The 18,951-nt window shown below is 45.4% G+C and overlaps 1 protein-coding gene across 8 annotated transcripts in view; it reads left to right on the top strand.

Annotated features, from left to right (window-relative positions):
* Window positions 1-18,491, top strand: part of LOC142072119 (uncharacterized) — a 118,533-nt gene extending 100,042 nt beyond the window's left edge. For all 8 annotated transcript variants that reach the window (XR_012668408.1, XR_012668409.1, XR_012668406.1 and 5 more), the window contains one exon: window positions 17,896-18,491. Coding sequence is in view for 1 of the 8 variants with exons in the window: in XM_075128476.1 (XP_074984577.1) it covers window positions 17,896-17,945 (50 nt within the window). In the remaining 7 variants the exon portion in view is untranslated. The remainder of the gene's footprint in view (window positions 1-17,895) is intronic.
* Window positions 18,492-18,951: the final 460 nt, after the last annotated feature.

Genomic DNA, 18,951 nt, shown 5'->3' with positions numbered 1-18,951 from the left:
TCTGCAGCTAGGGCCCTTGATTTCAAAAGGGCAAACCTTAAAAAATTAAGGGAATTAGTGAGGGAAGTGGGCTGGACTGAGGAATCAAGGATTTGAAGGTGGAGGAGGCTTTAAATTAAAGTCAAAGTTGCAGAAGCTATCTGAAGCTTCCACCCAAAAAGGGGCAGAAAATGTGTAGGGTTTTAAACCAAACTGGATGAGCAAGCATCTCAAACAGGTTATTAAGAGAAAGAAAGCCTACAAGGAATGGAAGATGGGAAGGATCAGAAAGTGTAGGGGGGAAAAATGACAGCCTCCCAAAGCCAAGCGGAGTTGGACCTTACAAAGGAAATTAAAACCAGGAGTAAAAGGTTCTATAGCCATATAAATAAAAACAAAACCAAGGAAAGAAAAAAAAAAAGGGACTGCTAAACACTGAGGATGGAGAGGAGATTCAAGATAATCTAGGTCTGGCCCTACACCTAAATGAATGTTTTGCCTCACTTTTTAATAAGAGTAGTGAAGAACTTAGGTGTAGTGGCAGAATGGTTATTGGAAAATAAAAGTACCACATCTGAGGTGGAAGTCAAACTCAAACAGCTTAATGGGACTAAATCAGGGGCCTAGATAATCTCTATCCAAGCATATTAAAGGAACTGGCACATGAAATTGCAAGCTACATAGCAAGGATTTTTAATGAATACATAAACCCTGGGGTCATACTCTATGACTGGAGAATTGCTAATATAGTACCTATTTTTAAGAAAAGGAGGAGGAAAGGTGATCTGGGAAACTACTGGCCTATTAGTTTGAACTCAATTTTATGCAAGGTCTTGGAACAAATTTTGAAAAAGAAAGTAGTTAAGGAGTGAAGTTCTGGAATGACCTTTCAAGGAGAGCAGTGGGGGCAAAAAAAACCTAACTGGCTTCAAGACTGAGCTTGATAAGTTTATAGAGGGAATGGTCTGTTGAAGCTGCCTGGGGCTCATCTGCGACTGCTAGTAGCAAATCAATCATAGAATCATAGAATATCAGGGTTGGAAGGGACCCCAGAAGGTCATCTAGTCCAACCCCCTGCTCGAAGCAGGACCAATTCCCAGTTAAATCATCCCAGCCAGGGCTTTGTCAAGCCTGACCTTAAAAACCTCTAAGGAAGGAGATTCTACCACCTCCCTAGGTAACGCATTCCAGTGTTTCACCACCCTCTTAGTGAAAAAGTTTTTCCTAATATCCAATCTAAACCTCCCCCACTGCAACTTGAGACCATTACTCCTCGTTCTGTCATCTGCTACCATTGAGAACAGTCTAGAGCCATCCTCTTTGGAACCCCCTTTCAGGTAGTTGAAAGCAGCTATCAAATCCCCCCTCATTCTTCTCTTCTGCAGGCTAAACAATCCCAGTTCCCTCAGCCTCTCCTCATAAGTCATGTGTTCTAGACCCCTAATCATTTTTGTTGCCCTTCGCTGGACTCTCTCCAATTTATCCACATCCTTCTTGTAGTGTGGGGCCCAAAACTGGACACAGTACTCCAGATGAGGCCTCACCAATGTCGAATAGAGGGGAACGATCACGTCCCTCGATCTGCTCGCTATGCCCCTACTTATACATCCCAAAATGCCATTGGCCTTCTTGGCAACAAGGGCACACTGCTGACTTATATCCAGCTTCTCGTCCACTGTCACCCCTAGGTCCTTTTCCGCAGAACTGCTGCCTAGCCATTCGGTCCCTAGTCTGTAGCGGTGCATTGGGTTCTTCCGTCCTAAGTGCAGGACCCTGCACTTATCCTTATTGAACCTCATCAGATTTCTTTTGGCCCAATCCTCCAATTTGTCTAGGTCCTTCTGTATCCTATCCCTCCCCTCCAGCGTATCTACCACTCCTCCCAGTTTAGTATCATCCGCAAATTTGCTGAGAGTGCAATCCACACCATCCTCCAGATCATTTATGAAGATATTGAACAAAACCGGCCCCAGGACCGACCCTTGGGGCACTCCACTTGATACCGGCTGCCAACTAGACATGGAGCCATTGATCACTACCCGTTGAGCCCGACAATCTAGCCAGCTTTCTACCCACCTTATAGTGCAAATATCCCCAATGGCTAGAGGCTGGACACTAGATAGGGAGGGCTCTGAATTACTACAGAGAATTCTTTCCCAGGTGTCTGGCTAGTGGGTCTTGCCAACATGCTTAGGGTCCAACTGATTGCCATATTTGGTGTTGGAAAGGAATTCTCCATCTGGTCAGATTGACTGAGACAATGAGGGGGGTTTGCTTTCATCTACAGCCTGCGGCACAGGTCACTTGCAGGTTTAAACTAGAGTAAATGGTGGATTCTCTGTGACTTGAAGACTTTAAATCATGATTTGAGGAATTCAGTAATTCAGCCAGAGGTTCAGGGGCCTATTACAGGGGTGAGTAGGTGAGGTTCTGTGGCCACAGTCTGGGGCGATATGCAGGAGATCAGGCTAGGTGATCATGATGGTCCCGTCTGGCCTTGAAGTCTATGAACTAATAACTGTCTGTCTAAGAAAATTATGAACAACACAGTCTTTGATCCATAGCAGAGCTCTTGTCAGTGTCAAGAAATTATGTTCACACAGACTGAAGGCAGTTGGCCTTTTTAAAAAGTAGTATTTAACAGGGACAAACTTGCAAGGAGGTTTCACCCCTGGCCCTGCTTATATTCTAAATAGTCGTAAATTACTGAATCTGAAATATATTGCATAGTTTCAAATGTTTTAAAAATAAGCAAAGCATTTTATGAGACCATAAATATATGGAGCATTCATTATTTTGCCACATGGGACAGTTGTGGAAGAGCTACAAAACATCATATGTAAGGAATCTGTCAAAAACTGCTTAAATCAGGCCTGAATCCAAATTGAAGAGATCCAAACAAAAGATAGAGAGCAAAAAGGAGTTGGCCAGTAGCAAGTGGAGGAGAATTGGTGAGTCTCTCTGACATCCTTGTTGTGAAGACCTTGGATTATCTTACTTGTAGATTAGTCTTTGTGTGCAAATCATCATAGCCCATGGGAGTGTGCCTGCCAGGAAGCCTCACTTCAGGGGTTTACATATGCCTGACACACTGTGGATGAGGTTGAGAAGAGGTTTCAGAGTAACAGCCGTAAAATTCTAACAACTTGCAGGTAAGAGACATTCTTCTGTGGCACCAAAACAGCACATTAAAATCAGACATATGGGAATCCCAAGAAAGTGAATGAAGATCAGTATATCTTCTTTACTGTATTTCTTCCAGTTTCCCTGTCAAGATCCAATTTTATTAATTGATACTGCCCTATAAAGGCCGATATGTAACTTTTTAATAGGATCTGCAGGTGCTTGGTCTCCTTCTGGATCATGCCTTTTGCTGAAATAATTTATTTTCAACCCCATCATACTATAGCAGTATGGTTCATGCTGTTAATGTGCAGAACCTGATATGTTTGCAATGGAAATCATAATGGTTTTAAATCATAGAGGGCAGATTGTGATTCTAGGCAAAGCACTGAGCAAGGGTGGCACATAAAGTGCATCTCCTCATAAACAGCATTGTGAAGCACTGTGTCTGACAAAACACATCCTGGGTCTCATTTCCTCCCCTACTTCCTCCGTGCTCACAGAAAGTATTCATTTACTGCAATGGTAGTAAATTATTTTTTGTCAAGGTCCAAATTTCTTGGTCAAGGTATAGTCAAGGTCCAGACTCCAAAGATAACGATGATAAGTAAAAAGATTTCAGGGTCTGTTCAAAAGAGTCTGGTGGTCTGGATTTGGCCCACAGTCCACCTATTGACAACCCTGATTACAGCTTGCCGATACTAACAGTAACTTACAACCCACCTCCTTTGTGCTGCCTTAGCTACTCTGGCAAGTGAGTATGAGGGAAATGGAGCCAGGCTCTACCCATTCCCCATCTACTTGCTCCTGGCAGAGTTATCAGTCAAGTAGCCCCATTTACTCCTGTGCACCTGGATGCAAGATCTGGTAGCTCATAAAGTATACAAGAGGGTGTCTGCATGTGGGGGGAATTCTCACTCCCTCTTGTTCCTTTGCACAGGCATGTAATCAAGTGTCTGGCTAGCCCAAAGTTAGACTTGGTGAAATTCCATTTTTATTTTATAATTTCAACAGATATCAGTTTATTTTCAACCTTTAAAAATTTTTCTGTTTTTTTTTTTAACTTTCACAGTTGAGGGAAATTATGGGTGTCAGACAATAATTGTTTAATGACAGTAAATGTTGAGGTTCAGAAATTTAAAGGTCTATAACTGTTAAAACACAAATTTATCAACATCACCAGACAAAATATACAAAGTAAATATCCTTAAATCAAAGTTCTCAAGCAAAATTTTTGTACTCTCCCTATCTGGAAATATTTTTTTTCATAGGTTTGTGTATGTGTGCAGTGAAGTCACCATATGCACACATTGTGTACTGACACTTGCCAATAAAGATCGAATCTGTCCAAGCCTGCCCATAGTGATGCAGAACAAAAGCGACCTTTCAGCGTGGTTTTTACCATATCTCTACTCCTCACAGCAGAATGAGTTTTGGCTTCTAGGAGGTACATTATGTACAGTACTACATGAGGGCCTGAACTAATACCCCAGAGTCAAACACTGGTTCTGGATTTAGGATATCTTTTAAGACTAACAGTGTTAAGAGCAGGGGTGTCTGTTTGCCTTATCACAGAATTCAGAGGCAGCTGCAATATTTGGATACAGATGTCAACCCATTCCCCTCCCCCTTCCCCATTAATGCTTGGATCCTCTTTAGGGTCTATCCCATCTCAAATTAAATATATATTCTTTCTGAAATGCATATTTAGAATATATTTCATATATATGAAGGGTCTCATCTATTGCATTTTCTTCAGGCAGGTGGAACAGGATAAAATAACATAACCCCTGTGATGCACAGGGTGGCCACCTGAACACAAACTCAGACTAATATAGTATATACCTCAGGGCCTGCGGGTGCTGCTTGTCTACATTGTTGGCTAAACTCTACCCTTGACCTTTGCATCAGGTCAAAGGGAGTTAGACATAGATCTAGGGCAATGTATGACCCACAGGCACATGGAGAACATTAAAAGAGTTAATCTTTAGGTTCCGTTCCTACCCCTGTAGTTTAGGCATGCCAAAAGCAGGTTCAGTACTGTAGATTTAAAAAAAAAAAAAGTCAGATGAATAAAGAAATGCTGATAGTAGACATGCTGGTAAACTGGTTTCTTTTGAATTTTTAAAAACATGGGTGTTGATGAAAGGGGTTGGAGGGACAGCCCAACGCAAGCTTTCTCACACAGCCCAACCAACAGGCCTCAATCATAAAATATCAGGGTTGGAAGGGACTTCAGGAAGTCATCTAGTCCAAACCCCCTAATCCTGTCCTGTAAGCCCCCATTTCCCTAGGGGTCCTGACCCAAAAGGGAGTCACAAGACTATTGTGCTGGGGGCCAGTATTTTTACCCTTACCTCTGCACTGCCCTCAGAGCTGGGTGGCTGGAGAGCAGTGGCTGCTGGCCAGGCACCCAGCTCTGAAGACAGCACCGCCTCCAGCAGCAGTGCAGAAGTAAGGGTGACATGATATGGGAGGGTCATCACTTTTTAGGGGGTAGGGGGTGATCGCAGCCTGAAATATTTTCAAAGGGAGGCCCAGCCAAAAAAGTTTGAGAACCCCTGCCCCAGGACTCATTCACACCCACCATGAAGGGGCAGTTTTAGCCCAACATGCACACACTTAGCACTTTCTCTGTACTACCAGCTAGTGCAAAGCAGACAAATGGCCCACTGAAATGAGCCCATTGTTGAGCTTCCTGAATGAAATGTGTTTTTAAGTAGGTATTTGAAGGGGAGGGGAAGGAGAATGTTTGGCACACAGAGGTGGGAGGCTGTCTCCATGTGTAGTGGTGGCAGAAAGGAAGTTACAAACCACTGTCATAAGTGATATGCTTATATTTAATCCACTGTAATTGACAGAAGATGAAAAGCAGTCTAATAGCCAGCTGGGAACCACAGTGTTTCTTCCTGTGTCTCTACTGCTGTTTTCTTGTTGTAACAAACCAGAGCAGAGTAGTGCTTGGACAAAAATCACAGCCTTTTGATTTTTCTCTTATCTGCTGCATTCTGTATTTTTATCAGTATAGCTATGTCGACTGAAAAAAAAAAACTATATCAAATGGACCTTTGGCTAAAATGTGGCAGCTGGTTTATGTCAAACGTGAATAATTTTACATCTTTGATCTTGCAGCTAGGGCAACTAGGCCAGCACTTTTAATGACTCACACTAGACAGAATGAAGTGTGTCTGTGAGAAAACAGGAGGGGTACCATTACTCTATTTTTTTAAACAAACAGAGTTGTAATAGCTCTTTAAGCTGAAGAGGATAGATCCTGAGCTGGAAAGAAGCACCTAAGTATCAGCCAAGTTCTGTGAATAGTGTGCATATAATAATGTAACCCTTCTGCCAGGTCAAGTTGATAGCAGCAAGGGCTGGGTTCAGTATACAGGGGTTCCCTCTCATCAAAGCAAATGCAAAACTGGCTCAAGCCCCCACCCAGTGACCTGGGAAAATCTTACACACACCCCTGGGCGCCTAAAAGAGGCAATACTTCCCCTCTCGCAAGCACAGAGTCTCTTTAAAAACATGAGGTAAACGACATCAGCATTAAATTGGGAAAACACCACAGCTAGGGTTCATCAACCAAACCATGAGTAAAGACCCACCCCAGCAAATTGGGCCATGTCCTTTCCCTTGGGTTCTTGAGTCCAACAACCCAAACGTCTCTTGAGTCCAGCAACCCAAAAATCACCCAAAGTCCAACAACCCAAAAGTCCAGCCCCAGAGTTCAAAAGTTAATTTGCAGAGTGTTACTCCCCAGTCTGGGTGAAAATGTGTGTGTGTGTGGCAGGGGGAAGAGGTAAGGGGCACCTTACATAATCTGAAGCTGACTGCCCTGCAGCTCCATAGGGCTTCACTCCGATCCACCCCACGAGCTACTCTTCTCCTCCAGCCGTCCCACAAACCGCTCCACAAGCAGCTCCCGCCGTCCCACGAACTGCTCTGTCAGCCAGTCCACAAGCCAGTCCAGCCGTCCCGCGAACTGCTCCGCTTTGCAATAGATCTTCAGGCTCCCCACTACTTAACATTGTGTTCAGTGATTTCAGCTTGTAGTAGTAGGAGCCTTAGTGCTTATGGCCTTGTGGTAGTGCTTTTTTGTGATCTACAAGAACACATTCATGGTGTTACCAATTTAGCAACTGCATGAGAGAGAGAAATATTTGTAATCACTATGCGCACTGGCTACACATTTCCTTCGCCGCCCACACCCCCGCAAAAAACATTTTAGTGGCTTTTTTTCTTTATCTATTCAGCTACCAGACTATGTATGTTGTATTGTCCTTTCACCTAAAGGACCTCAACTTAAACTAATTAAAACCAGACATTTCTGATGTATGTTAGTACTATAGTGAGTGACTAGAACACATCAGGCTACATCAAGAATCCGCTGTTAACTAACTCTGCCCCTCTTTGTATGTACTGCATACAAGTTCCACGAAGCAGAAGCCCAAGATAATGACTATGGCAAACTGTTTCTTTCTCTCTTTCTAATCTAATCTGGGGTGCCGAGCCCAATGGCAGCTAAATGTCATTTTCTTCTGAACCTTAAGAAACAGTTGGCTTTCAGGGTGGGTCAGGCACAAGTCAGGCTACAGGGTCTGTCTGGAGGTTTCACCGCAAACAGAAAACCACCCCCACAAGAGGCGTACAGTGCTAACTGGTGATAGTTTTGTGGTGAGTGAAGACACGTTCTTCCTGTTTACACAGCTTTTAGCATCCGGACGATATCCCACAGTGCCTAGGTGACCACTCTGGCCAGCAGCTCTGCTGCTCTGACACCAGGTAGACAGACACCCGCCTCCCCCTGTAAAGCCCTGGGAACTTTGAAACTCCCCTTCCTGTTTTCTTGGCAAGTGCAAAAACTCTGCAAGTGTAGACAAGTTTGTGTGTTGGTGGTTAGAAAAAACAATCCTCCATACGGTCTGGGCTGGCTTAGTTTTGACCATGTGGTCGGGACCTTGCTAAATGCGAAGTAACTCTTTACAAACTGTTCTGGAAAGTCACCAGTACCCTTCCAGTGGACTGTCACCACCCTATACCAGAAACCTACTGACCGCTATGCCTACCTACATACCTCCAGCTTTCATCCAGACCACACCACGCGATCCATTGTCTACAGCCAAGCTCTTCAGTACAACCGCATTTGCTCCAACCCCTCACACAGAGACAAACACCTACAAGATCTCTATCAAGCATTCTTACAACTACAATACCCACCTGCTGAAGTGAAGAAACAGATTAACAGAGCCAGAAGAGTACCCAGAAGTTACCTACTACAGGACAGGCCCAACAAAGAAAATAACAGAAGGCCACTAGCGATCATCTTCAGCCCCCAACTAAAACCTCTCCAACGTATCGTCAAAGATCTACAGCCTATCCTGAAGGATGACCCACCACTCTCACAGATCTTGGGAGACAGGCCAGTCCTTGCTTACAGACAGCCCCCCCAACCTGAAGCAAATACTCACCAGCAACCACACAACAAAAACACTAACCCAGGAACCTCTCCTTGCAACAAAGCCCGTTGCCAACTGTGTCCACATATCTATTCAGGGGACACCATCATAGGGCCTAATCACAACAGCCACACTATCAGAGGCTCGTTCACCTGCACATCTACCAATGTGATATATGCCATCATGTGCCAGCAATGCCCCTCTGCCATGTATATTGGTCAAACTGGACAGTCTCTACGTAAAAGAATAAATGGACACAAATCAGATGTCAAGAAGTATAACATTCAAAAACCAGTCAGAGAACACTTCAATCTCTTTGGTCACTCGATTACAGACCTAAAAGTGGCAATTCTTCCACAAAAAAAACTTCAAAAACAGACTCCAACGAGAGACTGCTGAATTGGAATTAATTTGCAAACTGGATACAATTAATTTAGTCTTGAATAGAGACTGGGAGTGGATGGGTCATTACACAAAGTAAAACTATTCCCCTCCCTCCCCACCACTGTTCCTCAGATGTTCTTGTCAACCGCTGGAACTGACCCATCTTGATTATCACTACAAAAGTCCCCAACCCCCTACCCCCCCAGCTCTCCTGTTGGTAATCGCTCACCTTACCTGATCGCTCTCGTTACAGTGTGTATGGTAACACCCATTGTTTCATGTTCTCTATGTATATAAATCTCCCCACTGTATTTTCCACTGAATGCATCCAACGAAGTGAGCTGTAGCTCATGAAAGCTTATGCTCAAATAAATTTGTTATTCTCTAAGGTGCCACAAGTCCTCCTTTTCTTTTTGCAGATACAGACTAACACAGCTGCTACTCTGAAACCTGTCTTAATATGGTGCACTAACAAGCTTCAAAGCTGTCAGCCTGCAACAGTTCACTGGGTTTTCAGTTGTTAAGCCATAAATTCATTCAGCTAACATGATTTAGCCCATCAAGACAAGTCCTCATGGAGCCTTTCGTCAGACTGAAACAATAGCACCAATAGATTAAAATGCATGTAAGCAGAAGTGCCTGAAAATGGCAACCAGTCACGAGAGGAAAGTCACTAGCATGATGCAATGTGGAGAGAATTCCCTAGTGTCACTAGAGCATTTAACAATCACTAGAATGAGCTTAGGCTTCAGTTCCAAGGTTGTTGCTTTTTCAATTTTTTTATTGATCACTTTGATTTAATGAGTTGGATCTGTGTATGGGGGTCTTTCCATTGACTTCACTGGAGCTGGATCATGCCTTTAGAGCTGGACTGCACCTTTAGAGTGGTAAAAATTTAATATCCACAATGAGTATGTATTCAGTCTTTACTAGGTCCTGGCTCAAGCAAACTCCCATTGAAGTCCACAGTAACTTTGGCTCACTCCCACAGTAAGTAAGCATTCTCCGACATCATAACTGGCATTAGTAATGAATGGACCCTTTCTGGAATCCTTGTAATGAGGCAGAGTGGCCTCCGTGCAGACCTGAGAGGGAGGGACCATTACACCTCCCCAGTCGACAGAGCCGAACATGCCCTGCCCCACTTACCGGACATATCAAGGTGGGACAGCAGGTAAAGGGAGGGCTCTGTAATTCAGTTGGGGCTGGACCAGGGAAGGAGGTGGACATTTCCTTTAGGGAGCCAACCCCTCTGGCTGATCCCAAACCAGCGCCTTACTGACTGGGAAGCCGCAAGGCTCCAAGGAGTTGCTGGAGAGGATGCTGCCCAACTGCAAAGTGGCGAGACAGAGCCTGGGGCCAAAAGAGCAGTGCAGGTACATTTGAGTAGGAAGTAGACCCTAGGAGCCAGACTTTGGTCCAGTTGCGCTGCCAGGAAGCAAGGCAGTGCCTTTGTATTTACCCGCTGACCCAGTGGTGGGACCACCCACCACTAACAGGACCCTGGTCTGGGACCCAGTGCAGTAGAGTGGGCACCGGGTCCCCCTACCCTCTGCTGCCACCCCCACACCTGGGATTTGCTGCACACTCACCCTAGGCCAGAAGGGCAGGACTTGCTTGATTGTTGTCTGCCCCAGCCAGCAGGCTGTGGGCTATAGACTGTTGCTCTGCCCTGCCCAGAGGAGCCCAAGCCCAGGTTATTGGTACCAGCCATAGTGCGGCAGAGTGGCCTCCCTCCTAGTGTTGCCACCTTTCTAATTGCTGGTAATGACCACTGAGGCCCTTCCCCTGAGGCCCTGCCACTGCTCTGTCTCTCCCCTACCCCCCAAAGCTCAGCCCCTGTCACTCCCCCTCTCTCCCTTTTCCTCCTGTTGCTTGCTGGATTGTCTCAAGAAGCCTGCCTGCAGGTAGGAGGTGGCCCTGGATGAGCAGGGGCTGGTGCTGGTCAATGACCCAGCGCTTCCCCCACCCTGCAGTAACCAGACTTTTGGTTAGGGTGCCATTTAAGGTTGGTAGGTCCCTAAAAATCAGGCACCACTGGAAACCCTAAATGGCACCTGGACACAGAAGCCAAAAACCAGACTGTCTGGCTAAAAAGTGGACAGGTGGCAATACTACTCCCTCCAGACCCGAGAGGGAGGGACCATTACAGTCCTGTATGTATTTTAATGGTAAAATTGCAGTAGGATCTGGTTTGATTTCACATAGGACTCATGTAAAATAAATACGTGCCTGTTTGTCACGCTATAATTCTATCTAAAGTATTGCTCCAGCACCCTTAACTAAACTAACTTAAAATATAGCACACTGTATCACATCAAAATATCAGCAAAATGGGCAGTGTTGTAGCATGGTTCCCCACTTGCTTATACCAGTGTCACTCATCTAATAAGCACTAGCAGATGTTTGAGGCTTTGCTGGTTGGCTTCTAAATGGAGGAGAAATCAGGGATGTACATTCTGAGTATAACATGTTTTATTTACACACACACACAAACACACACACCCATCCTGGAGCAGAGAGCACGCAGGGCAATTGGGAATTTCAGCCTAACTGGTGTCCAGTTCCCAGAAAGCAGAACTGCTTTAAGAACGTTCTCCAGTCACAGACCACCACAGGCAGCATACTGTCCTGCTGCTTGCACAGCTCCCTCTTCAAGGGCAACACCACTGTCTCAGCACAGACATTTCCATAACGAAAAAGAACAACACAGCATGTCTGAACATTTGCTTGCACACTGAGAACTGGGAAGACTATATTTAATAGCGCCACCTACATGGCACCTGCGATAGCATTGCACTATTTATAAATATACACTCAGATTAATATTCTGTTATATGTAATAGATGTTATCAAAAGTACAATAGAGAGAGAGAATACATTTTTCCCAGAAAAGATTTGTAACCTTATCAAAAATAATAAATTCATGGTCAATAACTTACCTCCAGCTTATTTTGGTGTTTCTTAGTCAATGTATCATCATCACTCCAAATGTACAAGGTTTTCCACCATTTCACACAGTATTTTATGTGGTGGGAAGCACAATCTAGACAATAACTATCTTCTGATGGAATTGGAGTTCTGTCTGTGCCAAAGGTCATGTGAATGCTTTCCTGTATTTATTGATTAAAAACTTGTTCGTGCTGTCTCCAGCAATTAGACATTTGGATCAGCTAGCCAGGGATCAGATAGTGTGTACTGAAAATGTAACAGATGCCCTGAAAGCACGTCCTGCTCTCCTAACCTTGTGCCCCTTTCTTTTGCTAGTTAGTAACGTGAATTTGTTTCTAAATTAGCAGAAGGCCAGCAATCGGCAAATGTGTAGAGAATGAAGTTGAAATGGATGGGAGACAGCCTGTTCCTTTTGGGCTAGTTATTCAGTCCAGATGTGTCTTGCACAATTATTTTGCATAAAACTTTAGGTGTCTAGACGTGCTGGGCCAGATTTTCGTTTGGTGTAAATTGCTTTACTGCACAATTGACTTCAGTGGAGCTATGCTGATTTACACCAGCTGAGGATCTGACCTGCTCAATATATATTTTTGGTAAGAAGGAATCTTATCTATGTCCTTGAAACAGAATCATTCCAGCAAACTCCAAGTGCCACCAAACCCGCTGTGTCTGGGGACCTTGGGCAAAGCAGACATTTTGAGTTCTATTTGTTTTGACGATAAGTCTGTATCAGCCCTGGAGGAGCTGGCATACTTAGCTGATCTGTGTCTGACATCCCAACATGGCCGCCTGGCAGACATTTCAGTTCACCTCTGTCTGAGACATAGCAGAATCGATTGTGTTCATGGCAGCTAGTGGAAAAGAACAGTTCAGGCCAAACTGAGCCCTAAGAACCAAAAACTGTTCTAGGAAGGATGTCAGGGAAGTATTTTTTATTATTTAAGCTAATTTACCTGGGTGGTGGTATTTTATTTTAGAAAACTGAGGGATAACTATTCACATGAGCTCTACTAGTCTTAGCAATGGAGGAAGAAAGGAAAAATAACTCATCTAAATACATTTTAGACTTTGGAAGATAAGGAGCTGAGTGTAATATTTCTGGTGGGACCATGGGCACGACTCTGATCTTGCTTACACGAGTATATAAAAGTAGTAACTCAGTGGGAGTCAATGGAGGTACAACAGGCCTATGGTTTCCAATCAGGTCTGATTTACTGAGCTGAATATAGTGTCTGTGAAGCACAGGAAAAATAGCCCAACCTTGTATTCACTTGGAGCTGGGCAGGGAATCTTCCTCTCTTTCCATCCTCCACTGAATAAACTGCTAAAAGACATACATAAAGCTGTTGCAGAGATAATAAGAACTAAAGGATTTGCAGCAGGTGTTGAGCATTATACTGCCATCTGGGCCTGTCTAATTCCAGCCAAAACAATCTCCTCTGCAATTGCACAGAAGGGTAGAGATCTGATAGTAACTAGTAGTAAATCAAAGTCAGGACAGGAGGAAAGGAGAGCAGAAGCCCTAGCTCAAGCATGGAGACTGTTACAGAGGCTAGTAAGGTGGTGGTGGTTCCATTAATTATAAGGAAATGTTAATGCTAGTGGCCAGCTTGCATTCTTTGTGCAATAACTTTTATTTATGTATCATGAAATTTTAAATTTGCCCTGGCTCAGAACTGTTAGGGCATGTGCCAGGTTACAAAAACAATGCAAAACACACCAACAAATAAATGAACAAAAAGTCCCTGAGTTCAGTTAACATATTTTCCCTTCACTTAAGTCAGACATAAGGCTGAGAAAATAGATGGGCCATACACCATGCCCTGAAACTCAACCATCACTCAAAATTCACTATCGCAATCAGTGTCCTGAATTGCAGCCAGAAAATGACTAGAACCAGTAGAGACTTCAGATCGAAAAACTTCAACAATAGGGAACTCATGACAACTGGTCCAGGACTGATGGGGTGGGGACAGCTGGGGAGGAGAAACAATTGTAATAAGACCCTGAGCTCAGGGGGCTCCCCAAAACATACACCATCTATGTAAATAAAGATGGGTACTGTCCCAGCAAACATGATGTATCAGGACCCCATACTTCTCTTGACAAGCCTGTGGGAGTGGCATCACTAAATAACCTTCATTCTGCAGCTTTTGCGTGAATGTAAGGACTCTCCCTCTCACTCTAAAATGTGTCAGCTGCTGGATGTCTGTGCAGCAATTACACAAACACACACACACACACACACCTCAACTTTGAGCCCCTCCTGCACCCCAAATCACTCATCCCCAGCCCAGAGCGCCCTCCCACACCTGAACCCCTCATTCCTGGCCCCACCCTGCAGCCCTCACCCCAATCCTCTGCCCCAACCCTGAACCCCTCCCAAATCCCTTATCCCCAGCTCCGTTGGGTTGTGGGCATCAACAATTTTCTTCAATTGGGTCCCCAGGGAAAAAGAAGTTTGAAGCCTGCTGTAGGCTACATCACAATAGCAAAGTTGGGAATACTCAAATCTCATTACTACAGGAATGCATTTGATTCTGCAACTGTTCTTACTTGAAAAATAAGAACTAGACAATGGATAGTCATTAAGAAACCTAAAATTCACTGTTATTGAAATATAAATGTAGAGGTAGGATCATACTTCAAACACTTATCAGAAGCCAGGGCCCTCTGTACTCCTTCATGGATTATTTGTAGTAATGTATGTTAGGTAAATGGATATGAGCAGGAAGTGAAATACTCTTGTTGTTCACAAAATGTGTAATAGGGCACAATGACCCAAATTAAATACCCAGAAAGGGTTAAGAACTGAACGCCTGTTTCAATAACTAACTTGTGACTCCTGATGCTGAATCTTGAAGCAGAAGATCTAACAAGGAGACAGGTACAATGACACCCAATGAACGTCATGCCAGTTGAGACTCTTAGGCCTGGTCTACACTACGGGGTTAGGTCGAATTTAGTCGCGTTAGGACGATTTAAAAATGACTGCACCCACACAACCAATCCCATTCCGTCAACTTAAAGGGCTCTTAAAATCGACTTCTGTACTCCTCCCTGATGAGTGGAGTAGCGCTAAAAGCGACCTTGTTGGGTTGAATTTGGGGTAGTGTGGACACAAATCAACGGTATTGGCCTCCAGGAGCTATCCCAGAGTGATCCATTGTGCACTAACCAGGTACACAGGAAAAGCCCCGGGAACTTTTGAATTTCATTTCCTGTTTGGTCAGCATGGCGAACTCAGCATCACAGGTGACCATGCAGTCCCCCCAGAATCTTAGAGCGTAGAATGTTTCTACGCTCCCCCTATCATCTCCTTCCCTGAGGTTACTGCAGATTAGAAGGTGAAAAAAACCACACTCGCGATGACATGTTTTCCGAGTTCATGCAGTCCTCCCACACTGATAGGGCACAGCTTAATACAAGGAGGCATTCAGTGGCAGAGGCCAGGAAAGAATTAAGTGAGCATGAAGAATGGAGGCAGGACGCAATGCTGAGGCTAACTGGGGAGAAAACTGACATGTTGAAACGTCCGTTGGGGGAGCAAATGGACATGAAGCGTCTGTTGGGGCAGCAGAAAAGCCAATAAGAGCACAGACCCCCTGCTGCATCCACTGTATAACCACCTACCCTTCTCCCCATGTAGCCTCCTCACCCAGACGCCCAAGAATGAGGGGGGAGGGCTCTGGGCACCCAGCCATTCCACTCCAGAGGATGGCCCAAGCAACAGACAGCTGTCATTCAAACAGTTTGATTTTTAGTGTGGCTACAATAAGCAATGTGGCCTTGTCCTTCCCTCCTCCCCCATTCCACCCGGGCTATCTTGTCCATTATCTCATTTTTTTTTAATTAAGAAAGAAAGAATGCATGGTTTCAAAACAATAGTTACATTATTTCGAAGGGAGGAGGGTGGTTGGCTTACAGGGAATTAAAATCAACAAAGGGGGTGGGTTTGCATCAAGAAGAAACACACACAACTGTCAAACTGAAGCCTGGCCAGTCACGAAACTGGTTTTCAAAGCCTCCCTGATGCGCAGCATGCCTAGCTGTGCTCTTCTAATCGCCCTGGTGTCTGGCTGCTCAAAATCAGCAGCCAGGCGATTTGTCTCAACCTCCCACCCCGCCATAAACATCTCCCCCTTATTCTCACAGATATTATGGAGCACACAGCAAGCAACAATAACAATGGGAACGTTGGTTGCGCTGAGGTCTGACCTAGTCAGTAAACTGCTCCAGCGAGCTTTTAAACATCCAAAGGCACATTCTGCCACCATTCCGCACTTGCTCAGCCTATAGATGAACTGTTCCTTTCTACTGTCTAGGCTTCAGGAGCCATCAGAGCAAGGGGTAGGCTGGGGGAGGTGCGACTGCGTGGTGCTGCCGGCTGGGAGAGCAGCCTGAGGCAGAAGCCTCCAGCTCACATGATATTTCAGGCAGGACTGAATCTCCATGAGATGAAACTTAAAGAAGAAAATGACCTGGAGTCTCTGGCTCCCATTTGGTGCTCTAAGCTCTGGTCTACACTAGGAGTTTAGGTTGAATTTAGCAGTGTTAAATCGTGTAAACCTGCACCCGTCCACATGATGAAGCCCTTTTTTTCAACTTAAAGGGCTCTTAAAATCGATTTCCTTACTCCACCCCTGACAAGTGGATTAGTGCTTAAATCGGCCTTGCCAGGTCGAATATGGGGTACTGTGGACGCAATTAGATGGTATTGGCCTCCGGGAGCTATCCCAGAGTGCTCTATTGTGACTGCTCTGGACAGCACTCTCAACTTAGATGCACTGGCCAGGTAGACGGGAAAAGGCCCACGAACTTTTGAATTTCAATTTCCTGTTTGCGTGATCACCTGCAGCTTGTCACACTGGCCAGAGCTCATCAGCAGAGGTGACCATGATGGAGCCCCAGAATCGCAAAAGAGCTCCAGCATGGACCGAACGGGAGGTACGGGATCTGATCGCTGTATGGGGAGAGGAATCCGTGCTATCAGAACTCCGTTCCAGTTTTCGAAATGCCAAAACATTTGTCAAAATCTCCCAGGGCATGAAGGACAGAGGCCATAACAGGGACCCGAAGCAATGCCGCATGAAACTTAAGGAGCTGAGGCAAGCCTACCAGAAAACCAGAGAGGCAAACGGCCGCGCCGGGTCAGAGCCCAAAACATGCTGCTTCTATGATGAGCTGCATGCCATTTTAGGGGTTCAGCCACCACTACCCCAGCCATGTTGTTTGACTCCTTCAATGGAGATGGAGGCAACATGGAAGCAGGTTTTGGGGGATGAGAAAGATGATGATGATGAAGTTGTAGATAGCTCACAGCAAGCAAGCGGAGAAACCGGTTTTCCTGACATCCAGGAACTGTTTCTCACCCTGGACCTGGAGGCAGTACCCCCCGAACCCACCCAAGGCTGCCTTCCAGACCCGCCAGGCGGAGAAGGGACTTCAGGCGAGTGTACCTTTTAAAATACTATACATGGTTTAAAACCAAGCATGTTTAATGATTAATTTGCCCTGGCATTTGCGGCTCTCCTGGATGTACTCCCAAAGCCTTTGCAAAAGGTTTCTGGGGAGGGCAGCCTTATTCCGTCCACCATGGTTGGACACTTTACCACACCAGGTCAGTAGCACGTACTTGGGAATCACTGTAGAACAAAGCATTGCAGTGTATGTTTGCTGGCATTCAAACAACATCCGTTCTTTATCTCTCTGGTCACCTGGTTGAAATAGGGTGCTTTTCTTAAGGGGACATTCAGAGGTGCCCGTTCCTGCTGGGCTGTTTGCCTGTGTCTGAACAGAAATGTTCCCCACTGTTAGCTATGGGGAGGGGAGAGGGGCTAGCCAGGTGCTGGGGAGAGGCAAAATGCGACCTTGGAACGAAAGCACATTTGCTGTGTATGTAATGTTAACAGCAAGGTTAACCGTGAAAGAGTATACCCATTGTTGTATAAAATGTGTCTTTTTAAATACCACTACCTCTTTTTTTTTTCTCCACCAGCTGCATTTGTTTCAAGGATCTTCTCCTTCCCAGAGGCTAATGAAGATTAGAAGGCGAAAAAAATGCACTCATGATGAAATGTTCTCTGAGCTCATGCTGTCCTCCCACACTGACACAGCACAGACAAATACGTGGAGGCAGACAATGTCAGAGTGCAGGAAAGCACAAAATGACCAGGAGGAGAGGTGGTGGGCTGAAGAGAGTAAGTGGCGGGCTGAAGAGAGGGCTGAAGCTGAAAGGTGGTGGCAGCGTGATGAGAGGAGGCAGGATTCAATGCTGAGGCAGCTGGAGGATCAAACCAATATGCTCCAGCGTATGGTTGAGCTGCAGGAAACGCAGCAAGAGCACAGACCGCCGCTACAGCCCCTGTGTAACCAACCGCCCTCCTCCCCAAGTTCCATATCCTCCTCACCAGACGCCCAAGAACGCGGTGGGGGGCCTCCGGCCACTCGGCCACTCCACCCCAGAGGATTGCCCAAGCAACAGAAGGCTGGCATTCAATAAGTTTTAAACTTTTAAACTTTTAAAGTGCTGTGTAGCCTTGTCCTTCCCTCCTCCACCACCCCTCCTGGGCTACCTTGGCAGTTATCCCCCATTTGTGTGATGAATTAATAAAGAATGCATGAATGTGAAGCAACAATGACTCTATTGCCTCTGCAAGCGGTGATCGAAGGGAGGAGAGGAGGGTAGTTAGCTTACAGGGAAGTAGAGTGAACTAAGGGGCAGGGGGTTTCATCAAGGAGAAACAAACAGAACTTTCACACCGTAGCCTGGCCAGTCATGAAACTCGTTTTCAAAGCTTCTCTGATGCGTACCGTGCTCTCCTGTGCTCTTCTAACCGCCCTGGTGTCTGGCTGTGTGAAACCAGTAGCCAGGCAATTTGCCTCAACCTCCCACCCCGCCATAAACGTCTCCCCCTTACTCTCACAGGTATTGTGGAGCACACAGCGAGCAATAATAACAGTGGGAATATTGGTTTCGCTGAAGTCTAACTGAGTCAGTAAACTGCACCAGCATGCTTTTAAATGTCCAAATGCACATTCTACCATCATTCTG

Source organism: Caretta caretta, chromosome 5, assembly GCF_965140235.1.
Source record: "Caretta caretta isolate rCarCar2 chromosome 5, rCarCar1.hap1, whole genome shotgun sequence".
Taxonomy (NCBI): Eukaryota; Metazoa; Chordata; order Testudines; family Cheloniidae; genus Caretta; species Caretta caretta.
Note: the sequence above shows the minus strand (reverse complement) of the source record. Positions and strands in the feature narration are given on the sequence as shown.